Here is a 26,318-nt window from a genome sequence, read left to right on the forward strand (position 1 = left end):
ATTAAGAGTTTATCCTGTAGATTTAAACATGCATTCAACATCTTGACATGCTACACTCTAACACAAAAGATTTTACCATTTCCTGATACTATATATAGATGCTTAGAACACAGCTCCCTCCCCTTCCCTGCATTTGGTGCATTTTTATTATCTAGCATTTTAGTTTTATGTACACCTAAACTACAAAAGACATAATAGTTGTTGCTTTATACAGTTAATATTCTTTTTATTGACATATTTTATTTCCTTCATTCCTACCTACAATGCTGTGCTTCTATGTTCATTTTACCACTTTATGTTTTCCTTTAGTGTAGCTTTCATAGCAGTGAATTTCCTCTGTTTTTTGTTTGTCTAAAAACATCTTTATTTTACTTCCCTCCTCCCTGCGGGGGATAGAGTCTACAGCCTCACAAGTGCTAAGCAGGTGCTCTATCATTGAGCTAATGTCCCCAGTCATACCTTCATTTTGTTTTTGGTACCGGGGATTGAACTCAGGGGCACTCAGCCACCTCCCCAGCCCTATTTTGTATTTTTAATTTAGAGACAGGGTCTCACCAAGTTGCGTAGCACCTCACTTTTGCTAAGGCTGGCTTTGAACTTGTAATCCTCCTGCCTCAGCCTCCAAAGGCGCTGGGATTACAGGTGTGCACCACCGCACCTGGCTATACCATCTGTTTTTAAAAATGTTTTTGTAGGGTATAAATTCATAGTTGGTAGTTATTTTCTTATAGTATTTTTTGATTTCTAGATTTTGTCATTTCAGTTGAAAAGTCAGCTGTCAGTTTTATTGTTTCTCTGCTTTTAAGATTTTACTCTTTGTTTTTGATTTTCAACAGATTGACTGTAATGTGTCTGTATGCCTCTGTTTGTATTGCTCAACTTGGGATTTCCTGAATTTCTTGAATCTGTGGGTTGATCTCTTTCATTTGTTTTGGACATTTTAGTATTGCTTCTGCTTGTACTGTCTTCTGGGACTCACAGTGGGACCTTTTGGTATATCCCCCCTGCCTTTTATCACCTGTGTTTGCTATTATTTTTCCTTTGGTTGAGTTTGGGTTGTTTTTTTTTTTTTTTTTTTAATTGGTCTGTGTTCCAAATCATCAATCATGTCTTCTGCTAAGTCCAGTTTAGTAGAAGACAAACCTGATAAAACCTTGCCTTGAGTTCTTAATTATACATACTTTATTTCTCTGTTTTACAGTGTTCATTTGATTTTGTTTTTTAATAGATTCCAACCAATTTTGTGGTAAAACTCTTTACACTTCTACTTATTTACTTTATCTGTATTTTCCTTTTGGGTATGTGTATTTACTTGAAAAATGAAAGATTTTCAAATTTATTTTAAATAAAAGTTTCCAAAAAATAGTAGTTTGTAGAGAATATTTTATTTAAAAAACAAAAAAGTAATTGAGATTTATACCACCATATTTTAAACATGTTTTAAAAGTAAAAGTCTACTTAAATAAACTATAATCCTGGAATTTAATAACTATGTAGTCACCTTTTAAGTATAATTATATGGGTTCAATTGAATTCATGTTAGAAAAACATACCTTGAATTCTTTAAATTGTCTAGTTACAACTTGTAGCTTTAATATCTTCAAATTACAGGTAAAAAAGAAGATAGCAATAAGTAACATCTTTTTTCAAAATTAAAAAAAAAAAAACAGTGTTCCTTTCTTTCTTGACTATATTAATCTTATTTATTTAAAGGCCTTGACTGCTAACTCCAATATTTGGGTTTCCTAAGGGTTTGCTTTTATTGTCTGTTTTTCCTCTTGATTATCAGTTCTGTGGCCTATATTCAAAAAATTCTTATTGTGCATAAGACATTGAAAAGAATCTTAGTGGCACTAGGAAATATTACTTTCCACCAGATAGGAACCCTTCTCTGTTCGGTTAAGAGAGGTGGGGAGCTGAACACTTGAATTTAAGGAATTAAGCTGGGTCACTCCGGACTGCAATCCTGAAACGGCTCAACCCTGTCATCCTTGTTGATAGAGGGTGATTCCCAGGGCTTTCAGTTGAGAACTTCAAAGGCAGTCTGTCTCCTTAGACTTGAAAGACTGTCAGGAGTCAGCTCTGCCCTTCCAAGGCTTTCAGCTTAGTTCTTTAACCTGCTGCTTCATGTGGATTCAGAATTTGCTAAATATCTTGAGGAGATACTAGCCAAGTATTGTCTCCCGTTTTGTCACTTTAACTTTGAAGAACACCCAAATACCTACTGTATTCTTTGTCCCCAGCTGCTGAAACCTTGCATTTTGAGGTCCCTCAAGGATGTAGTTATGTCTGTCCAGCCTCACATGACCACTGTGGATTCTCTTTCCTTACTGATAGCCATGCCCTAATCTTGAGTCCATGTCCAGGATCAGTAAATGTACCAACGGCAAAAAAAAAAAAAAAAAAAGCAACTGATTGTTGACTCCCTCTGAACATTCTCCCCTTGCTAGGTTATTAGTTCAGGTAATGAATACTTTAAGAAATATTTTTGTAAATTATTGGACTTTGTTAGTCTTCAACATGTGTTGACCTGCCACTCTGTACTATATCTTACTCGAAAGCAGAATTTGTACAGTTGTTGTCAGGTATTACATGTTCTTGCTTCTAGGTTTAGAATTGTCGCTGCCTCAAAGAGCCCCAGTATAAAGTAGGTAAGACACGTGCACAAGTAATGCAGCCTGTCACTGTAATAGAGGTGCATACAGTGGTAGGAGAAAGGAGACAAATATGAAATAGCACCATCTTTTTAGAAGTTGTATAATTTTACGTGATTATTGTTTAGCATTCAGGGGGTGAATCAAGAGTGAAGAAGTTGGTGAGATAGGCAGGGCCTAAAGGCAGAGGGTCCTATAAGCTGTGGTAAAATGTGTTTCTACTTTCATCAGGCTGTGGGAAAGTAGTTGAAGAATTTTAACTGTGGAGAAGAGTGATCAGAAAGATCACATGTGAGTTTGAAATGTGGATTCAAGAAGGGCAGGCACAGGATACACGGGACCCGAGAGGAAACTGTTGCAGTCAGTGCAGTGTGACACGTGGAATTACCATCAGTGGCGAAATGGAGGGAGTGGTGGGATCAAGAGGGAGGTAAAAGAAAGCAAAGATTCTAAGGTTCCTGGCTGGAGTGAGGACCGTAAATCACAAAGGAAATATAATAGAAAAAGCAGACGAGTTCAGTTTTGGACAGTGTGTGTTCCCATTTCATCAGTGCTGTTATAGTTTTTGTCATATCATCTGAGGACATAGTTTGGACTACCACTTTGGGGCCCCCAAGTTATCTTCATGAAACTCTTAAAGTAAATAAGAGAGACACAGAGCCCCAGGCTATTGTCCACACACCAGAGACAAGAGACCCTTAGATTTTGTTTGTTTTATGTATTGAGTTTCCACTTAAACATTTTATTTGAAGAAGATTTTTCCTTGCTAAAAGAAAAAAAAATTACCATTGTTTCCTTTTTCACTCATCTTCCCATCTTGGATCTCTGTTTTGTTTGAATAGCGCCCATTCTCAGGCATCTTCTCTAGTAAAACATATGGGTGATTCTTTCTCTAAATCCTTGCATGTTGTTCTTCCACCTTGACAGGTGAATGTCTTAGCCGTCCATAGGGTTTAGAGGCCACAACACTTTATTTATGATCAGCAGGTGCTATTCCACTGTCTTCTAGGATCCATGGTTGAAGAGGAAGAGTTCAAAGTCAGTCTCTTTTTCTTTCCTAAGTTATTTGTTTCTTCCTGAACATATGATTTTTCTCTTCATCTTTAGAGTTCGGGAATTTTACTTGAAATCAACTAGGTGTGTATCCTTCAGGCTTTTCAATATCCAGATAAATCTTTTGACAACTAAGGGAAATGTTTCAGGTGTTTGTTTGCCTTAGCTCCTCCATCTGTTCCTTTTCCCCTTCCAAATTCCCAGTTATTTACACTTGCTTCTCCCAGTTCTGTCCCACAGTTCCCAGCTTTTTATATTCCCGCTCAGAGTTTTATGAAAGGTCTACTGGATCTTCCAGGTCATTCAGTGGGTCTCAACAATTAACCATCTTCATCTTGTATTTCATCAGTTGAACTCTTTTGGTATGGAAACTCATATGTTTTTAATTCTAAGAAATTTGTCTGTCCCATAATTGAACTTCTTTAATTGGTCTTTTTAATCAAATTCTTCTCTGCCTCTCTTAGTGGTTCTGTTAATTGAAGATTGACCACCTAGAGGAGTGCTGAAATACTCTTCCTACTTTGGACTGCTGGGTCCCATTAAGCAGTTATCATTCTTTCCCACTCATTAGTCCAGTGATACCTTGTGCAGGGGAGATGGCACAGCAGCCTCTGGATCATCAGTGTGTGAGCTGATGCCCATACCAAGCTTTGTGGCATCCACACATGGCAGTTTCCTAACCTGCAATAAGGAGGATTTGAGCTTCTTCCTTTCTCTGACTTCTCGGGGACACAGAGACCAGGAGATTTCTTCTCAAGAAGCCACACAGAGGCCACCAGTGCCCTTCCTCACAGGGGTCCCTGGAGCTCAGTGGACCAGACTCTCTAGGGTTTAAAGAGTCCCATTTATGCCACAGAGATCCCTGTTGATGGAGAGAGGAAGAAACCCAACTCTAGGTTTCTTTGGACCGAGCAGGTCTTGGCCCACACCCACCAGTCACCACCTGCCTGCAAGTCCTATAGCCACTGGGACCAAGAGCACTATTGAGTTGTGGGTAGACTGGCAGCAGCAACTTTCTTAACATCATCTTTTCAGAAGCCATAGCAAGCAGAGAAAAAAAGAGAAAGACCCCCAGACTAGATGATCTATAAACCTCCATCCAGGGCCAATATTTTAGGTTATACACACTTATAGGTTGTACACAGCTTCAGCTCAATCCTCCATACCCTTGAGCCACACGTTAAAGCTTCCCAGCAAGCCCTGCTTCCCCAGAGGGAATAGGAGACTTCTCTCCTCAAGCCCTGTGTTAATCCCCTTTCTTGTTCACGGTCAGTCCATGACTTTAAATTTCTCCTCACAAACAAAAGAAAGACTCTCAGGTATTAAGTTGCTCAGCTTCTGCTTCTACCTATAAACTCATCTCCTTTGCCTGCCTTTTTTCCATCCTGCAGGAATCTCTTCTCCCAGGATTTCTGTGATAGTGTACCCTCCTGGTTTCCCCATCCCTCTAGGTACTCCCATCTGTTTTTGCATTGCCTTCAGTCTCACCCAGCCCTGATCCTTATTCTGTATTCCCAGCTGCCAGGGGGTCTTTTCATTGTGTAAAGTTGATCATATAAGCCACCCACACTAAAAAACCTCTCAATGACAAGAACAGGCAAAAGGACTCTCTCATCATAGAAGTCAGGATTGTGGTGGGAATAGGAATTGATGCACAAGGGCTTGGGGGAAACTTCTTGATGCTAGAAATATTCTCTGAATTGCTTTGGGTAGTGCTTCCACGGGTCTGTACATAATTTACTGAGCTTTACATTAAGGCAGCATGTTTTATGCTATGTATTCCTCAACTTTAACAAGATAAAACTTTCAATGCTCTGTCACCATCACAGTTAAAACCCAAACTCCTTAGACTAGCCCACGGGTTCCTGTTCATTCCTCCCTTAAGTTGTGTTCAAGCATCATCTTTCTGTGAATCCCATCCTGGCTTTTGCAGGGATATGATTCCTCCACACGCCCTGAGGATCCCACACTGAAGTCTATTCTAATCCTTAAGAGACTCTCATAACTGTGTATTTACTTCCCTCACTCGACTGGAGGCTTCTGAAAATAGCACCTATCTCATTTCAGTTTTTTTCCTCCCCTAGTGTCTTGGGCAGTGGCTGACACATAGGCTCCCTTAAATGCCTGTTGAATGAATGAATACAAGTTCACTTCATATTTGCTTTGAGCTTGACCCTCTTTATCAAATCATTCCTTCCTCCAGCCTACAGGATGTTCCCTCGGTGAGAGGAAGATTCGCACAATGGCAGTTTTTGATACTCCTGAGGAGGCCTTTGGTGTCTTACGTCCAGTTTGTGTTCAGCTCACAAAGACACAGACAGTGGAAAATGTGGAACATCTGCAGACACAATTACAAGCCGTGAGCGACAGTGCCCTACAGGAACTTCAGCAGTATGTCCTCTTCCCCTTGCGATTTACCCTGAAGACCCCAGGTCCCAAGAGGGAGAGCTTGATCCAGAGCGTGGTAGAGTGCCTCACATTTGTCCTTTCTTCAACATGCGTGAAAGAGCAAGAGCTTCTCCAGGAACTCTTTTCAGAACTTTCTGCCTGTCTGTATTCGCCCAATTCCCAAAAACCTGCAGCTGTGTCAGAGGAGTTGAAATTGGCTGTGATCCGGGGACTTAGCACCTTAATGCACTCGGCTTATGGGGACATCATTCTGACTTTTTATGAGCCCTCCATTCTTCCTCGATTAGGATTTTCTGTGTCTTTGCTGTTGGGCTTGGCAGAACAGGAGAAATCAAAGCAAATTAAAATTGCTTCCTTAAAATGTTTACAAGTTCTACTCTTGCAATGTGATTGTCAAGACCATCCAAGGTCCTTGGATGAGACTGAGCAACAGCAGCTGGGGGATTTGTTTGCTTCTTTTTTACCTGGAATCTCAACTGCACTGACAAGAGTTATTACAGGAGACTTTAAACAAGGCCACAGCATCGTTGTATCTTCCCTAAAGATCTTTTACAAGACAGTGGGCTTCGTTATGGCTGATGAACAACTCAGGAGAATCTCGAAGATCCCAGCAAATCCTGCAGTGGGGCACAGAGTTGCAGAGCTAATGGTTCATAGGGAAGCAGATTGGGTAAAAAATACTGGTGACAAGTTGGCAATCCTTATTAAAAAGATAACCGAGTATGTTTCAGTTCACCCACACTGGAAGGTGAGGTTGGAACTGGTAGAACTTGTGGAGGTCCTTCTTTTGAAGTGCAGTCAGTCACTGATTGAGTCTGCTGGTCCCCTCCTGAAGGCTTTAGTGGGCCTAGTAAATGATGAGAGTCCTGAAGTCCAATCCAAGTGCAGTAAAGTTCTGAGACATTTTGCAGATCAGAAAGTAGTAGTGAGCAACAGAGCCCTTGCTGACATCTTGTCAGAAAGTTTACATTCCCTTGCCACATCTCTTCCTCGCCTAATGAACTCCCAGGATGATCAGGGCAAATTCTCCACTCTCTCCTTGTTTCTTGGTTATCTGAAACTCTTGGGCCCAAAAGTAAACTTTGTTCTCAACTCTGTGGCCCATCTCCAGCGCCTTGCCAAAGCACTTATCCAAGTTCTAGAGCTAGATGTGGCTGACATTAAAATTGTGGAAGAGCGGCGTTGGAATGCTGAAGACCTGAATGTTTCCCCAAATGCCTCATCTGTGCGACCATGGAACCAAGTCCAGAGGAGATACTTCAGATTCTTCACTGATGAGAGAGTGTTCTTGCTCTTACGGCAGGTTTGTCAGCTTCTTGGTTATTATGGGAACCTTTATTTACTTGTGGATCACTTTATGGAACTGTACCACGAATCTGTGGTTTACCGGAAGCAAGCCGCCATGATCCTTAATGAACTGGTTACAGGGGCTGCTGGACTGGAGGTGGAGGATCTGCATGAAAAACATACTGAAATGAGCCCAGAGGAACTGAGAGGGATTGTGACATCTATACTTGAAGAATATACAAGCCAAGAAAACTGGTATTTGGTTACCTGTATTGAAACTGAAGAGGGAGAGGAGCTAATGAAACAGCCAGGCCTCCAGGCCATCACATCCAATGTACACACCCACCAAGTTCTGTCTTCTCCAGCCTTCTCAAAGCCAGGTCCCACTATCTGCTCCTTGAACAGCAACATCTGGCAAATATGCATCCAGTTGGAAGGGATTGGCCAGTTTGCGTACGCACTAGGAAAAGACTTTCGTTTGCTCTTGATGTCAGCCCTCTATCCAATATTGGAGAAAGCTGGAGACCAAACCCTGCTCATTAGTCAGGTGGCTACCAGTACCATGGTAGACATTTGCCATGCTTGTGGCTATGACTCCCTGCAGCACCTGATCAATCAAAATTCAGATTATTTGGTGAATGGCATCTCTTTAAATCTGCGCCATCTAGCTCTGCACCCTCATACTCCAAAGGTCTTGGAAGTCATGCTGCGGAACTCAGATGCTAGCCTGCTTCCTTTGGTAGCAGATGTGGTTCAAGATGTCTTGGTCACCCTGGACCAATTTTACGATAAGAGAGCTGCTTCCTTTGTCAGCGTCCTGCACGCCCTGCTGGCAGCATTAGGTACATTGAAAGTCCGTTTTAATGCTGATTTGGGGGATAGGACTCAATATCCTAGTTTGCCTGGTCTTATTGTTTCAGTGTTTATGGTTATGCAATGAAGGACGTTTGAAAGGTTGTCTCTTTAAGAGCTCTTTGAAAGAGCCACATGTTCTGATGGGGTTCCAGTGTTTATTTTTTATACTTTCAATAATCTATCAATTATTGAGCTCCCGCTCTGAGCCAGGGATATAAACCCTATAAGCTAAATATAAACATTTTTATTTCACAAAAAACCCAAGGCTCAGTGAGATCCTATTTAGCTAGGGTCACACAACTAATAAGGGATAAAAATCAGGATTTATGACAATTGTATTCTTTCCAATACACCAAATTGCTACTGCTGATATTTAGTGTTAGCAGTATCTATGCTAATGGAGAACAGAAATAGCATGAATAATTCAGTCCACAGATGGCTAGAACAATACTGTCCAATAAAACTTTCTGTGATGATGGTACTACTCTATATCTTTTCTGTCTGATACAATAGCCACTAGCCACACGTGGCTAGTACTACTGGGAAATTGAATTTTTAATTTTGTTTAATAACTACACATAGCTGGTATGGTGGCGCATGCCCACAATCTCAGTGACTGAGAAAGCTGAGGCAGGAGGATTGCAAGTTTGAGGCCAGCCTTAGCCACTTAGCCAGACCCTATCTCAAAAAATAAAAAGGGCTGGAGATGTAGCTCAGTGGGTTTCATCACCTGTACCACAGAAATAATAAATTATAGCTACGCATAATCAGAGCAGACCTAAGAATTCCCTTTTAACCTTTTAATTGAGTGAGTTGGTTTGCAGTTTTCTTCCCACAGATGTTATAGGGTGCCTATTGGAAATGTTAGCTACCGTTAGAATGGCAAAATTTTGGACTACAAGAAAAAGAATCCCTCAACTGGACAGTCAGTCTTTGAAGGAAAAAACAATGAGCTGCGGTGCCTTTTATCCAGAGAGCGTATCTGCATATTTATTCCAGTACTGCTGATAGCTTCTGAGGCAAGTGGAAAGGGCTTTGATCTCATTTTGGTGGATGAAACGCCAAGGCCATGTAAGAGACTTTCTCATGGAAAGTAACTGGGGCAGGGACTGTGCTCTGCCCCCTAGGTAATGCTATTTCCAGTGTTCGTTCATTCATGAACATTTATATACAGCATAAATGTTCTCTTATTAACAATAAAAAGTGTTTGCCAAGTGTCAGATACTGTGCTAAGTAATGAGAATACAGCTATGGACAAGATGAATAAACTCAGCACCATCCTGCTACTGCAAGGGGATGATAAACAAATCCTTAAACAAGCTCACTGCGGACTGTGATAAGCACTGTGAAGGAAGCAGCTCCTGGATGCAGGAGAGTACCAGAGACAGGCTGCTTTAGGTGGAGTGGTCAGGGAGGACCTGTCAAAGTGACATGACACTAAACCTGAAGGATGAGGAGAGCCCATCAGTACATACAGGGCTGTCATGAGGTTTATATGATTTGTAAGAATATTGAGGCAAAGGGAACAGCAGGTGTGAAGCCTAGAGGAAAGAAGAGGATTAGGGTATTTGAGAATAGAAAAGAGGTCATTGTGGAGAGAGTGGTACAAGGTGCAGTTTGGAAAGGAGGGCAAATTCTTCCAGGCCTCTTAGGCCAAGGAAAGGAATTTGGACTTGACTTTGCAGTCATTCACAGTCTTACATGATGGCAACAATCACTGGGGAGACAGCTGTGAATGAGGCCCACCCAGGCCAGCCCTCATGGAGCTGCCTGTTAGGACTGGCTGGCTACAAAGCTGCTCGGACAACCGCAGACTGGGACCAGCTCCCGGGGCCACATAAACCCCAGCTTCACTGCCTTGGGGAACTACACTGCGGTTCAGTTTGAGTTTTAAACAGGCCTATGAAATATATCCTCCTGAGAGGTTTCTCAATTTGGGTCTTGAAAATTGAATTGCTTTATATTGCTTGATGTCTTTGGACATATCTAAAGAAGGAAAGTCAAATCCTGTGTAGTGCCTTTTTTTTTTTTAGTTGAGGTGGAGGAAGGAGGGTGTCCCCTGCAGAAGGGAAAATGAAGATGATCAAGATTGGCTCTGGAGCATTATAAGAGAACAAGCAAAACTGGAGATAACATTTCTGCAAGTCTTGAAATAGCCAAGAATACACTTGAATTTTGAATAGTAAGTAGTGGAGTTGGTACCATCACTCACAAGTCAAAGTAGCATTTGGTGCTAGCATTGCAATTTTTCCTCAGTTGTCTAACTGCTGGCCTCTCTTTGAAGACGAAAGTGGCAGTGTGCTCTCACAGAACTTCTGAAAGGTCTTAAAAGAACCCAGTACATGTTTTAGGAAACTGAGGACGATACACCGTGCAGTGCCTGCAGTGACTAAAAGGCAGTAGGTGCCATAGAGAGGGCAAGAGCCAGCAGAAGATCACTGCCTACCCACAGCTAATGATGGGCTGACTATTCATCATAGGAAAAGGCAGAATAGCTTGGAAAATGAGAAAATGTTAATGACAGATACTCCAGAACCTGGAGATTGTGCCACATCCACCCACACAGGGCCGCTTGTTCTTTTTACGGCTGCCTTGTATCCTGCTGTGTGGATGCACCATTCTTTTTTTTTTTAATATTTATTTTTTAGGTGTAGATGGACACAGCACAATGCCTTTATTTTTATGTGGTGCTGAGGATCAAACCTGGGTCCCGCCCAAGCTAGGCAAATCCCAGCCCTTGCACCATTCTTTATTTAACCACCCCTTTCTTAGGAGATGTTTGGTGGTTTCTAATTTTTTGCTACCACACACACACATGTTGCAGCGAATATCTTTATAGGTGAATATATCAGTAGGGTAAATTCCTGAAAGAAGTGCTAGTTTAAAGGATATTACAGTTAGATTTTTGATTGAGAGTATCAAATTGCTCTCCTAAGAGGTTGTACCAATTTAAACTCCATCAGCGATGTAAAAAAGTGCCAATTTTGCCACGCCCTCACCCACACTGTATATTACCACGCTTTTGATCTCTGCTAATCCAATAGGAGAAAAATGGTACCTTATTGTAGTTTTAATTTGCATTAAGAGTGAGGTTGAGCTTCTTTTTGTATGTTTAAAAGCCATTAGTGAGCCAAGACATTTTAACATCTGGCACTAGCCTAGAATCTAGAAATAATCTTTGCAGTGAGTCCTGTCCTGGCCATGTAAATGCTGGGTCCAGGCTTTAACTATTTAGGAACCAATCCCTTTGAATGCACTTAATATCTGATTTACACCTGGGAATGGGCCATTGAAGAGATGTCAAAATTGATTCTTCTAGATAGGAACTTCCATATACTGGATCGAAGGCCCTCGTTTCAAGTTCTTGCTCTGTGCTCCTTGGCCTGTCATCTCCATCTGCTGGCACTCTGGCCCTGTGCAAATGCTCCTTGATGAAAAGGAGATTAGCAGGTGCTAAAGGCCATCCCAGTCTCTTTCCCTGCTGTCTGCAGAAGGCAGGCCCTGGGCCACAGCAGAGATTCTCAGGCGATGGGACTTTTGTTGTTATTTTATTAAGCATTAGGTCTTTTTTGAAATTAAGCCTTTGAGGGACCTTGATATTTAAAAAATGGTTGAAATTAGAGTTGCTCTGGTTGAAGAAGAAATGGAGACCCCAAGATCCACCACCACCACCTTTAACGTGGAAAAATGGTGTCCTCTGGGACATCAAGGCACGATATGAAAACCCCTGGAGTCAGTGATGTTTAAGGTTGGTTCTATGATAATACATCAGATGTATTAGAGCATCACTGAAGAAGGGAAGGCTTTGGAGAACAATGGCCAGCCTTCTAAGGCAGTTGATATTGGAAATACAGGTGAGACTGCCCGTTCTCAAGGTGCTGTGGAGCCTGTTTTTACTACTGAGCAGTATGTCCTGTACTCAGAATTTTGTCACTTGTACATGTTTTCCAATCTTGTGTGTTTTTTTCAATCAGCATATATTTTGAGCATCCACCCTATGCTAACCATGTTAGAGTAGTGTCTAGGGGAGAGTCAGATGCCAGGCAGTACACACAAAGTAAACTCATGGTTACCTGCCGTGATGAGTTGATATGAAGGGAAAGACATGGTGCTAGGGAAGAGATTGAGTAAGTGATCTGAGTTAGAGTGAGGAGTGAAGGGATGGCTTTACTGGGCAAGTTCTAATTATACTGAGATGAAAAGTGATTCCAAATTAGAGGTAAGGTTAAGGGGGAAGTGAAGTATTTCGAACAGCAATGACATGCACAGTTTCTCATGGAGGAAAATGCTTGATACATTGGAAGAACTGGAATGTAGTTATCAGGTAACTGGAATGGTAGAAAATGATGCAGAGACAGGCAGGGAAGCCTAGATGTGTGGGGCTATGCAGGCCATGGCAAAGAGTTTATTCTACTTATAAATTACTAGTGCCTATTATTATTAATGATCATTACAATACTATTTACATACAGCTCAGTGGTTCCCAGACACAGGAGATACGGGGCAACTCCAAGAGCAAAGTTTAGAGGCGGAGGGAAGTCATTCATGCCAAACAGCGGCACCTCTTGAGAACAGCACTACAGCGGAGGACATTGAACAGTTTGTGCTGAACTACCTCAAAGAGAAGGATGTGGCAGAGGGAAATGTCTCAGCTTTTGACAATGAAGAAGGTAACTACTATTTATTTTGCCTTAACTAGTTCTTTCTCTTTGAAACAAATTATTGTAAAAATAATGAAACGTCATTCCAGAAAGTTTGAAAATACTCATAAGCTCACCATATTAATATAGCCATTCTCCTTTTTCTGTGTGATCTTTTTCCATTCTGTTTTATTATAAACCTATTCATAGGTGATGGCAGCCACAGTTTTGGTTTGTTTTCAGTGCTAGGGTTGGAACCCAAGGCATGGTGCATGCTAGGCCCTCAAATCCCTGCAGCCATAGTTTAAATGCAGCATACACTTTTTGCATCTAGTTATATGCAATGCTCCATGTTGCTATGGAGTTTTCATAATTAATGTTTTAATAGCTGCTGCTAAGTATCCATTCCCCCTTGGGAAGTTGAGGTTGTTTCAATTTCTCTGTAATAAATAGAGCTGCAGTGGATGATTCTGGGCACACGATCTTTTCCTTCTTGCATATCTCTTCATAAATTCCCAGAAGTGGGATTTCTGGGTCAAGGATATGAACCTTATTTAATGCTTGCCAAATTACCTTCCAGAAAGGTTGTATCAATTTATACCTTTCCTTCAGCAGTGCAGGACTGATACTAGTTTGACCATAACCTTGCCAACATTGGCTTTTACCAATTTTGCTTTTTCCTAAATTAATAGGTAAAGTTGAATATGTTTCTATATGCTTCTTTCTGTGACATTGTTCTCTTATGCCCATTGTCTCTTCATATGCTTTATCTATTTATTTATTGGTAGGAAGAGATTCTTACCTGTTTATATGATAAAGGAAAAGAGAGTTCAGGCTAGTAGCAGCTCTGGCCTCTTGTTTTATTCACAAACTCAATCTGGAGCTTCAGGTCACAAAAGGATTAATAAATTATTAGAATCTCCTCTGCAAATATAAAATGCCAAGTCATAATGAGCTTGGTAGTCTCGGAACTATCCTAAATTGAACTGAGTCCCAAATTAGTTTGTTAGGTTGAAATTGAGCGGATTTCTTTTCTTCCCCCCCTCCCCCTTTTTCAGTCCCCCTCCATCTTCCCCTCTCCTTCAATCTATACTGTGAGATTTTGTTGAACTGAAGCCAATACTTCCAGGATAACAGGTGTTTGATGCACTAACTACAACAAATTTCTTCTAAACAGAAAAGCATCTTAGAGCACAAATAATGATTAATGCAGAGTTGAGTCATTGCTGTCCCCAAGGACAGAGTTTTCTGATTAGAAAGATATCTGACAGGCTTTTTCTACTCAGGTTTGTTTGTTGATCCAGCCAATCCTTTTTGTGAACTATACTCCTTACCCAAACCTAGGAGCCCTGAAGAAGGGAAGGTATCTTGATCCTTTGTAATCCAGATTTACCATTCTGGTTTAAATTTTAAGCATTGTCAGTGAAGCTCTTCGTTCACGATTAGGTTCTTCTGGTTATAGTGGATGCTGGCTAGGAGCAGACAGAATGAATCAAACCCTCTTCCAAAACCAGAAAATCCACATCCCTCAAATAACATTCTGCAGCAGGTGAATTTCAAACAACAAACCCTGCTCTGGGGAAAAAGCATAGCCGTAGCATTCTTAGAATTACCATTCATCAAGTACACATCACATACTTGGCATTATGAAGAATGTTCGGCTTGATGCTGGTTTGACAAGAGCATTTTGTTTTAACCACATAAAAGCACCTATCCAAGGTCCCTTCCTCCTAGAAATCCCAGCATTCTACAAATGGATTTTCATTTATCTTTTTTTTTCTCTAAGCATCTCTTAGAGAAAGGTGCAGCCTCTATTGTAAGATTCTGTTTTTCCAGTAGAGGAAACTGAAATGGGAAAAAATTAAGGGAGCAGTACTCAGCGGAAATGAGTACCGTTGGTAATAGGGGTTTAGGGACAGGGGTGAGTGAGGCTGTAGGTAGATAGGAAAATTTTTCAGGATAGGTATTTTGGCCTAGATTTCATGCAACCCCAGTCTTTCTGGTGTTGTTTTAACTTATAAACTTACACCTGTCTCATGCAACACAGTACTTTAGGCAGTGAGAGAATGGCAATATTTGGTGACATTGTGTCATTTAAGTGTCTGAACAAGTAGATGAGATATATATGCTTTTCCCCTTTTATCTGAGTAAACTAATGTAGGATGAGATAAATTGCTGATAGGTTGTGGAAGCAAAACTTGCATCAGTCCCCTCTGGCTAAACCCCATGTACTCTCGCACCAAACAGTCCTGGTATCAGTTTGTACAAAGATGAGTGAGGCTTGACACTGGCAGTGGAAGAGCTCAGGCTGGTGGGAAAGATGGGTGCAAACTCCTCTAGGCCAAGGGTGGACCAAAAGGAAAAAGAGGACAGAGAAAACCCAGCTTCAGCACTCCAAATTAGAACTGTGGCCTCATAGGTTTTTATTTAAATATTTATTAATTGAAATTTAGAGAAGAACAAAGGTATAGGAAAAAATTTAAATCACCCAATATCTCACAACCCCGCTATTGATATTTTGTCATGCTCCTTCCCATAGTGCTCATGCACATTTTAATATCATACCTTTTTCTTTTTAACAAGGTATGTTTCATTTATCCTTAAAATCCATGCATTTTCCCCTGATCATTAAAACCCTGATGAACATAAATCTGAGAGACCTTGTAACTCACCACTGTTGCGCTGAACAGGGGTTTACAGAGCCATTCCCCTGTGAGTGGACAGAGAGTGGTGTGCTGGTGGAACATGGTACCTGAGACTGGGAAATTTATAAAGAAGAGAAATTTACTTTCTTATAGTTCTGAGGCTGAAAAGTCCAAGATCAAGGTGCTGGTAGCTCAGTTACCTGTTAAAGGCTGCTCTCTGCTTCCAGAATGGTGCCTTCTTGCATCCTCCCTAGGGGAAGAACTCTTTGTGCTCAAAGGCAAAAAGCAGAAATACAGGTGAGCTGCAGGAAGCCTCTTTTATAATAGAGGCTTGATCCTGTTCACATGAAGAGGAGTTCTTGTGGCCTACCTACCTATTACATGCCCCACCTCTTGATACCATCACATTGGCCATTAAATTTTAACACCTGAACTTTGGAGGGGATACATTTAAACCATAAAAGAGTTTTTTCCAGTTTTTAGCTGGTAGTTAATGCTGTTGCAAACATCCTGACTTGTACAGCTTGACCCAAATTTCAGATGGTTTCCTTAAGATCTGCTCCTAGATGTTTTCCTATAAGTGTTATTTCTGAGTGTAAAGCTCGGGATCAAGCTGGATTTGGATACCTCTCAAAAACCACTGTCACCAATCATGCTGTTTTTCCAGAGGAGTTATCAGACCCTCCCAAGGTGGACGAGAATGACACCCTTCCAGATGTGGAGCCGCCACTGCCAGTGCATATCCAAATAGCCAGGGATGTGATGGAGCGCTGCATTCACTTATTGTCGGATAAAAGTCTGAAAATCCGCTTGAAGGTCAGTGTGCAGCCCCTTCTCTGCGTTCACAGAGCAGCAGGACTGAGGTGTAGTCTGGCTGGCAGTGACTATGTGGATAAGTAAGGAACTTCCCTTATCTCCTGGTCCATGTGTGGTGGCTAAGAGAAGGCATCAAGAGGAATTTATCTGAGGGATGACATTTTCACATCTTTCTGTGTCAGCTCAGATGCCGAGAGGGAACTGAGTCCCCTACATTAAAAAAAAAAACCACAAAGTTATGAGGATTCATTGAATCTCCAAAGGAAAGAAAGTCATTGCTTTAAAAGGATATCATTTTCTGAACTGACTAGATGCTGGATGAGGGTTTTAATACTTTAAAGTGGTCATTTTTGCAAACCTGCCCCTTATCTCTGCTTCTGTTTCTATTTTCATCCTAGGAAAAGCCCCAACACTTTCTGTAACATTACACACTTGTTTGTTGGCAGTTTCCCAAGTAAACACCCCATCAGCAAAGACTTGAAATAAATCACAGGACAGTGGGATGAGGTGCTAGTGGGGGCCATTGCTTTCAGAATCATTTCAGAGATCATACACCCAAAAGGAAAGCAACATTCCTCCCCACCTGCAAGCTGGGGGCAGAAACAACTGGCTTAGTGACTCACTCTAGCGCTGAGAGCACATTGGCAAAGGTAGGAAACGCCTGAGTCTGAGTTTCATAGAACTTGTTTGGTCTTCCCTAGTACCTCCTTTTAGCACCCTTGTATTCCATTCAGCAAGTGCTTTTCCAATGTGTGTTACACATAAAACTTCAATGTAGATGTTTGATACATTCAGCAAACTCCTGAATATCCTTCCAGATCTTTCCTTTCATGGAGGCTTTGTAGCAGCTGTATAAACACTGTAATTAAGGGTGTCAATGTTGCAGTCAGACATACATACTTCAATTCAACTCTTGGTGTTGCCTCTTACCAGCTATGTGACCTCAAGGAAGTCAAATCACCATTTCAGGCCTTTTAGTGTTTTTGTAAAATGGAAACAAGGATACCTACTTCACAGGTTGGTTGATTGTGAAGATAAAACAATTAGTATGAGGTGGGCGTATAATCATTCATTCATCACTTAAGTGTTAACTGAACATTTGTGCAGGTCAAGCAGAGGCTATATAGAAAGGCATGATCCCTGTCTTCATGAAGTTTCTTGTCTGTTGTGGGGCAGTACACAAACACTCCAAGTCCAGGAGAAATGGTGTGAAGGTATTAAGCAGGTTCTATGACAGAAAATAGTAACTTAACCAAATGTGAATTGGGAACCTACTCTACAACAAACCCTGTTGAGTAAGACAGAGCTTACATTCTGATTTAGACTAGATGGTCCCAGGAAGGCCTCTCTAAAGTGGTAACATTTCTAAAGGTTGAGGAGTCATTATATAAAGGAGCAAAAGCAGGGAGAAGACCATTTCAGACAAAGAGGGGACGTGTGCATCTTTGAATTAGCAAAATATGATCTAACTTTTCCAGTTACTGACAGAACTCAGTTCAGAGCCAGTCAGGGATGCCAAAACCATTTCTGCTACAGTACTTTGCTCTCCTCTCTACTGCTGAGCTCTCTGATTTCCTTGCCAGTCACATCCCAAGGGCAGGACCTCTTCTGGTTCTGTTCCAGTCTCAGAGTAGGCTCCCAGTAAGGCCTAGTTAGGGTGGACTTCACTTGCCTCTGTGCTCCAACACGCACCTCAAGTGCACTGTGAAGGCTGCCCTGCAGCACTGTTGCAGGTTGTCTGTGTTCAGAGAAGTAAGAGATCAGGAAACATGTCCTTAAGGAACGTCAACAGTCAGGTGCATCTAGGTTAGCCCCAGGCCTCTCTGCCAGCCTAGCTCTCCAGGCAGCAGTAGCACCACTTGAATCCACACGGCCCCTCGACTCACTCCCCCTCCATCACCCCTGTCGCATTCTGTGGACCTGCTGCTCTCATGTTGCTGTACCTGAGCCCAAGTAGCTGCATTTGATACCTCTTCCTCTCCCTTGTGCAGTCTTCCTGCAAGTTAAGCCGTTCCAGTTCCAAAACAGATTTCAAATCTTTTTTTCTGCCTCTGCCGTCATCCTGTGGAAACATGCCTTTTGTGGACTTGTGCTACAGCCTCCTCCTCACTTCTCTGTCCCCTTCAAGCCCCTTCTCCACGCAACAACTAGAATGACCTTAAAACATGAATCATATTATGTCACTTTCCTGCTCAAAACACTTGGATGGCTCTCCACTGCACTTAATACAAAATAAAAGACTCTTAGTGTGACCCTCTTGTGGCCCAGCCCCTCAGTCATGAGCCATAGGATCTGTCCTCATTTCCTAAGCACAGCAAGCTCAGGGTCTTCCTCGTGGTGCCAGCTGTAGAACACACCCACCCTGCTCAGAACTAATGCCTGCTCAACTCTTAGGTCTTGTTTTAGGAGCTGTTCCTCAGAAGCCTTCCCAGCAGTCTCTGCTTTAGTTCTTCCCTTCCGCCCTTTACTTTCCTTCTTGACACAATTGGTAATCTTCCCTTTATTTGGTTGTTACCTAATTAAGGTCTTTCCCCAGCTAACCATACACCCTGTGAAGGCAAGGAAGCCTGTCTGTTTTGTCCCCGTGTGTCTCCCTAGTACCCAGCCTAGCCTATAGTAAACAGTTACTCTATATATTTCTCAACCTTACTCTTAAAATGGTGACTTAGGCCTGGTATCTGGTTTCAAACTTTTACCATCTAATGAAATCATGTCTCTTTTTTCAGGTCTTGGATGTGCTGAACTTGTGTGTCGTGGTTCTGCAGTCACAAAAGAACCAACTCCTTCCCTTGGCTCATCGGGCCTGGCCCTCACTGGTGCACCGACTCACAAATGATGGCCCTTTGGCAGTGCTCAGGGCCTTCAAGGTACTGCACTGAGGTTCTCACTGTCCATCAAGGGGGTGGAGGTTGTCAGCCCAGAGCTCCTCAAGGTCTTTGCATCTCTTCTCTTTTCTGTTGGTTGCATGTCACAGACCTTGAAGAAAGTGTAGAAAAATAAGAAAAGGACAGAAAAGAAAAGTCACTTTCCTTTTGAATTTGAATCAGGATGAACTAGTAAAGCAAAAGGCCATCAATTTTTTATTGAGCATCTGCCGTGTGCCAGGTGGTGAACTTGGCACTTCCCCACATATGAGCTCCTCTCAGATCCGTCAGGGTAAGTGTATGGGCTCCACTTTTGGCAGAGGAGAAAACAGGCTTGGAGAATTTAAGGAAGTGTCTCAAGATCATACAGCTAATGAGCAACAGACTCAGACCCATGAGTTCATGCTCATGTTCCTTGCTCTGCACATGGGTTCCAGGTTTCTAGTGAAGCTAGCATGGGCATCTTCTGCCCAGCTGAAACACTTTGGGTGAAGCCCAGGACCACCCGTTTTAGGGGCCTAGGAATACCCATCCCATCCTTCTCATAAGGTTGTCAGAGATAAAATGAGACTCTGATGGAGTGCTTTAACCAGCTGAAAGCCTGTGTAGATGCAGTGTGTTATTCTCCTTGACTTAGCTTGGCTTATATGAGCACATGTATTTTAGCTTATATATTTATATCCTTCTTTGTTCTAAAAAGCACTTATGACATCCTACAGAGATACATTCACCATGGCAAGCTATCATAAATTAGAAGCAGGAGAGCAAAACGAGACAAAGGAAAAAAATATGTGGGAATATGAAGGAAGCTGAGAATGCACCGAATATACTTGGCAAAAGTAGTAAGACCAAAATACCAGTTTACATTCAAACACATAAAATTGTTAACATGTTTTTCCAAAGCAGAATGCATACAATGACGTGTGTGTATGTGTGGCAAGGGGAAGGAGAAAGAGGGGGAAGTATTACTAAATCTTATTTAAATGCACCGTTTTCCTTTATGAAAATTAATAGGTTATCTGAAATGACAGCGAGTGTAGAAAAATGAAAAAACCATCACGCTGTGTGCACTGAAACTGAGGCTGCTTTCCACACACAGACACATTAATGACACCTGAGGCCGGGGAGAGCCTGTGCAGTCCAGCCGAGGGACCTGCAATGAGTGTCATGTTCTCTGCAAAGTGGGCAGCCGCTCTGTGCACCGGTTATGCCTTACTTGCCAATTTTTAAAGAAATTTCTCTTCTCCTGTATACTCAGCCTTGTGCAGCAGGGCAAAACGTTTCAATATGTTCTGCTAGAGAAAGTTTAAAATGAGACATGCAAAGAAACCGCCTGTTGTGAAAGATAGAACGAGGGTGATGTACATAAGAGATTGTGTAGCCAAACAGAAGGAACGCAGAGTCGACTCCAGCCACGGAGCTGGCCCTGGCTCAGCCAGGGACCTCAGCCTGATTCTCCCCTCCCAATGCCTTCCTGTGGCAGCAGCCGAGCCCCTTTGTTTGTGTCTGCTCAGCTAGCTAGAGTTAAAAACACAAGTCTTTTCTCAAGGGATGTTAGAAAGATTCCAGAGATGATCTATGTGAATTGCTTTAAGCTCTCTCTCTTTTTTTAAACAGAAAGGGAGGAAAAATCAAGATATTAATCATATTATTCATCCAACACAAGATTTCTCTGAATTATTCTCCATGTAATCTGTATTTATGGGTAGAAGCAGCCATGCCTTGGGAGCAAAGACCTCCAAATTCATAACTGTCAAAATTACAAACCATGGGCAAGGAATTAACAGCAGTAATTCTATTTTTTTTTTCACAAGTAGAGACCTAGATGGAATTGAATTACCAGGTATTCTTTAGCCCCCTTGCTGCCGTGGCGATTTCAGTCAGTAGACTGGGGACTGTTTCTGCAGGTTTTACAGACACTGGGAGGCAAGTGTGGTGATTTTCTACGGAGCCGGTTCTGCAAAGATGTCTTGCCAAAGCTGACTGGCTCCTTAGTCACCCAGGCGCCCATCAGTGCCAGGGCTGGACCAGTTTACTCACACATGCTGGCCTTCAAACTGCAGCTGGCTGTCTTACAGGGCCTGGGCCCCCTCTGCCAGAGACTGGACCTAGGTAGGTACCGACACATGTCACTGGGACACAGAGCTGCAGTGTTGTGTCCCGCAGCCCACACCCCCCGCCCCGACGCCTCCCCACCCCAGCCCCCCATGCTCTGCCTGGTCCTGCCATGCTCCCTCGTGTGCGCCCACTTCAGTCTCACTTTGGCCTCATCGGTCTGTTTACCTTGATGCCATCCTGATTCACAGGGTGGAATATAGAGCTCAGGGAGCCTTGCCTCCCTGTGCCCATCTCCCCCCCGACAGCCGTTGGTTGCTGCTTGTCCCAAATGAAGTCTGAGGGTCGATGCTTTGTTTTGTTTTTCCTCTCTGCAGGTGAGGGTGACCTGAATAAAGTGGCTGATGCCTGCTTGATTTACCTCAGCGCCAAACAGCCCGTGAAATTACAAGAGGCTGCCAGGAGGTACGTCTGCTTGATCACCCGCATCTCTTTACGTTTGTTCTAAATTATAGATGATTTGCTAATGGCAAGCAGAGTTGAGGCATCTCTGCTCTTTTCTCCCTCTCCTTGCCAGGTTAAGATGATTTCTTTAGCTGTGCCAACCCTAAAAATGGTATTTTTACTAGATGCCTTTCTCTTTGCAAATAATCTTTTCCTCTGCTGCAGTGTCAGCATCAATTTCATAGGGGCAAAAAGCAGAACCACCATGTGGTGGAGGGGCTCTGCCCCCTTCCTGGTTAGAGGCTGATTGACTCTAGGCCTTGTTCCTGGTGACCCTGTGGTCCTGGCACCTGTCCATGCCTCAGCTCTCTCCAGTTCAAAGTAAAAGCTCCAGGTTACTGATCTGCCATTCCCAGGCCCTACTGATCTGCCATTCCCAGGCCCCACAAGGATCTAGGATGATGGGAAATTGCATGCAGGATTGGTTGTGTGTGCCAACAGCACACAGGTGCTGTTTCTAGAGTCCACACCACCCATCTGGTTCTAGCAGGAATCTGGGACCCAAACAATAGCAATGACAACTGCACAGGCCTTGCCTAATTCTGAGATGACATGATTCTGATTTCTAAGAGTTTTGACCATGCTTATTAGAGAAGGGCTGTATTACCTCTAATAGAAGAGCTAGTAGAATTTCCACTTCCGTGAGTACTAAGAGATTTTTCTCCTAAGCTGAAACTCTGAGCACAGCAGCTTGAGAGCATCCCAGACTTGAGAGTCAGTGCATTCTGGCCTCCTTTCCCCAGTTCTTCTTTCATTTAGGAGCAACAGTGTTCTAGAGGTATCCCCTGGTGCCTGCTGGGCCTGGACTATCTGGCCTGCCAGCTTCATATCCCTGAGCAGAGTCCCTCCTCCTTCCTGGGCTCCTGGGAACAGTGCCCTGAGAACCCTTGCTTGGGGAGGAGTTGGGAGTCACCCCATTCCCTTATAGGCTTCTCTGGCTAGAATGGGGAGAACCGTCTTGCTCCCTCATAAACTTGGTACTCCCTGGGAGTGACGGGAATATCTTTTGGAATTGATTTATTGTCTTTGCAATTTTTGCTATTGATTTCTCCAGTAGCCTTTTTTTTTTTTTTTTTCTTGTCCCTTTTCTATCACATCACGTAGACCCAGAACCAGTGATAGTTTCTGGAGCACAGGGGTGCATCCCAAGGAGCTTCCTATCCCTGGCATCCCTATTCCTTAAAGAACCTTGGGGTTAGCACGGTCCTCCCTGGCAGTGCCCCAAAGCTGATAATGCTGTGATGAATGAATTTATCGTGAAGTAAATTTTCTTGGCTGCTTGTTAAGACCAAGAGTCACACAGCTCTGATCTCACCTCCCTGGCCCATCCTGCTTTCCTATACCCACCACATCCCATCTTTCAAGTTTAGAGACATTAAACAAACTAATATTCATTATTCATTCTTTTTTCATTTCTGATTTTCTTTGCCGCTGCTGAACGCAGTTAGGTCCAGGATCAGACTGTGCTCAGTCCCTCGGTGGCGTCTGGCACCTCTGGGGAGGAGAGAGCTCGGGGCACCACTGCAGCGCTCCAGCGCTCGCTCTGCTTGCTCCCCAGCATTCCATTCAGGCCCTCCCTCTGCAGGGGGGCGGGGGGGGGCGGGGAGGAAGCAGGCTTGATTGCTTCACACACATCGCCTGCAAACTTATTTTGAAGTCGGGGAAAAATCAGTGTTGTCCTTGATCAAGAGCTGATTTGGCATCTTGATTCAGAAATTAATAAGCTCTCTAAATGGGAGAAGAATCCTGAGACAATAGGAAACTTTGTGTCTGTGAGCTGAATTACTGCCTGAGAGAGGGTGATGGTGGGCTCATTAGTACGGGGACAATCACACCCGCTGGTACTGATGAGCCGCGTCTCTGAGCAAGGTGGGGTCCCCACCATCCAGCCAGTTTGTCCTTAGTTCTTTTTCCTTCACACTCCACATACATTAGCACGAGTGAAGCCCGTCTGCCTTCTTGCAAAGTCTCTTAAAACTGCTTCTCTCCTTCTCCAAGCACAGTGTGGGCCAGGCACCATCACCCCTCAGCTGAACAACCACAGAAGCCTCTGTGCCGGAGCCCTGTCTTTACTCTTGCCCCTCCTCCGTATTCTCCACACATCGCCAGTGACATACGCACCCACTCTTTTGGAAGAAGAGAGAACTGTTGTGTGCAGGGAGCCCTGTTGTTGGGGTTCACAAAAAGCCAAGCCTCCGCTTAGTATTGAGAAGAACCAGTCAAAGTGCTGTCCAGAGATGACTGGCTCCCTCTGACCTGGTGCAGTCCCCAGCTGCCTCCTCTGTCTGCTGGAGTCTGAGGGAACCTGTGGGAGCAGGTGCTGCTGGGAGGCCTCCTGCCTTCTGCAAGGAAGTGGATGAGCACTGTGGTCTGTGGGCCCCTCTGGCAGATGGGGTTAGGACCTGAGGCCGTCATTGTGTTGGAGTGGAGGCAGACTTGGCCGCTGCTCTGAAATCCTTGATATGTGCATTACAGCCACGTTTCTCCTTCCTCTTGTTTGCTTTTCCTGGCTTCAAAGAATGACCAAGCCTGTGTTTGCTTTTTTAATTTGTCATATTAAATATAGCCTTTGTGGCAGGCTTTTACGTCCAGGCTGTAAACTCTGGAAATGGAAATTGATCAGGGGGTGGTTGATATAACCAAGGCTGTAAACGCTAAGAACAGAGATGCCATTCTAGTTTAATGCTTTTATCTAGTGAATGTGCCTTGTAAGGAGGGGGCATAAATCTTGGAACTTGGGGGAGGTGGGGGGCGGGGTATACCCTTGCTGCTTGTTACCACCAGGTGTCACTGTTAACTGGAGATGCAAAACATAAAAACAAAAAACAACCAGCTCCCCAAAGTTCATCCGGTTAAATAACTTCAATGGATAAGGAGCAAATCATATTTAGGGTGTGGGAGGAGGGGTCAGTATACCGGAGCTGTAAATAAGGCAGAGTCCCTAAGGGTAAGCATTGCATTACAAATAACCAGTGGGATCAGACACACCCTCTTCTCAGCCCAGTGCAGAGGCATACTTAACTGATTTTAATTCCCAGGTGGCCCCAGAAGCCTTCAGGGTATGTCCCAGCATGCAGTGGGTCTCCACAGTTCTGTGCCTTTTCTGACCAGGGAACTGTTCCCTTCCATACATGAAAGGAATTTGAGATGAAAGAATATACCCCAAATTTCTGTTTTTCTTTTAAGCCAGTACATGCACTCAGCCAGGCTCAACTCCATTAGAATCATACTCCTTGGGCCAGCCTCTGAAACTCTCCGTCTTGCAGTGAGGTCTTACATCATCCAGTAAGCCTCACCCTGGACTACAAGGAAACAAAACTAGGCAGTACCTATTTCAGTCCCTGCCCAGCACATTCATGATCGAGGAACAAAACCTTTTGACTGCTTGGTCTCTACCAAGTTCTACTCCCACCTGCCAACCCCAGAGCCCAGCTAGGGATGCAGGGCACCAACAGGTAGTGACCAGCTGGTGCACCTTCTGGCCAGGCGGGTACTGGATGCTGTGCTGCTGTAGTCCTCCATGTGTTGGAGGAGGGGCATTGCCTTCTCTGCTTCCTCTGCCCAGCCACTGTGTATGAGAGCAAAGGCAGCAGTCTTGGAGTTGGACAGACCTAGGTTCAGATCTTACCAGCCTTTGAAGGAATGGCTTAGTCTCCTTGCATTTCATTTCCTTCCTCCGTAGATGGGGAGTGGCAGTACCATCCTCTTCATAGGGTCTCCTTGTGGAACACGTTGCTTTGACCTGACCAGGAAAGTCCCTCAGTGCACACTCATTCTGCTTATCACTGAGGAGGCTGTATGTCCCAGGCACTGTTTTAGACACCGACAACAGAGGATGAAGTCTGTGCCTCACTGTGCCTGTGTTCTAAGGTACTTGCATGCAGGCACGCACACAGGGCGGGCTATATGTATAAATTTATCAAATTTGTGTGATGTGTAGATTCCATACACACCCACCTGAATGCAGCGTCACTTGCCAGCCTTCTGAGTCTTAACTGATACCTGAGCAGGGGTTTTCACCTCAGAAAGGTCTTTTTCATGTTAATTGTGCCACGTCTTCCCACCCCCTCTGCGCAAGAGTGGGACAGGTTGGAAGGTTCATTTACTGACTGACTTCCCTGCTCTCTTTCTAACAGTAGGATCCCCGCCCATCAAAGAACCAGTGGTGCCTTCAAACCCTGGACAAACACAGACTGGCACAGGCTCCTCCATTTCATCCCTGTCAGAGCCCAGCTTCTGTCTTCACCCACACATAGGCCTATTATATTTGAACAGATCAGGAGCCACAGAGGTGATCCGTTAGCTCAGCCGAGCTTGGAATGAGTGGCTTATTCCCTTAAATGGTGTGGGCAGTTTGTTTGACGTTGGGCTACAGAACTGTTTCCCCTTCAGACTGCACCCAGCATGGAAATGAGGGCACTTCTAATATTTTTCCTTTTGACACTTGATTAATAGTTGACAAATCCAGACCCAAGTAGTTGGCTTCCCTATTATCCATCTTTTGACAGGCTTTCCTGCTTTTCTCTTCAAGGCCCA

General features: G+C 43.5%; 1 protein-coding gene across 4 annotated transcripts in view; it reads left to right on the forward strand.

The window, feature by feature from the left end:
• TTI1 (TELO2 interacting protein 1) overlaps positions 1–26,318 on the forward strand; it is a 46,991-nt gene that overhangs the window by 12,562 nt on the left and 8,111 nt on the right. For 2 of the 4 annotated variants that reach the window (XM_081290096.1, XM_081290094.1), the window contains 6 exons: positions 5,911–8,245; positions 12,731–12,928; positions 16,211–16,359; positions 19,086–19,226; positions 21,131–21,335; positions 21,656–21,743. In XM_081290096.1, the coding sequence (XP_081146222.1) occupies positions 5,950–8,245; positions 12,731–12,928; positions 16,211–16,359; positions 19,086–19,226; positions 21,131–21,335; positions 21,656–21,743 (3,077 nt within the window). In that variant the 5' untranslated portion in view covers positions 5,911–5,949. Of the gene's footprint in view, positions 1–5,910; positions 8,246–12,730; positions 12,929–16,210; positions 16,360–19,085; positions 19,227–21,130; positions 21,336–21,655; positions 21,744–23,780; positions 24,454–26,318 lie in introns of those variants that run through there. The other 2 variants (XM_081290095.1, XM_081290093.1) reach the window with 2 other exon arrangements.

The sequence above is a fragment of the Spermophilus citellus genome (genome assembly GCF_964194105.1).
Source record: "Spermophilus citellus genome assembly, chromosome: 4".
NCBI lineage: Eukaryota > Metazoa > Chordata > Mammalia > Rodentia > Sciuridae > Spermophilus > Spermophilus citellus.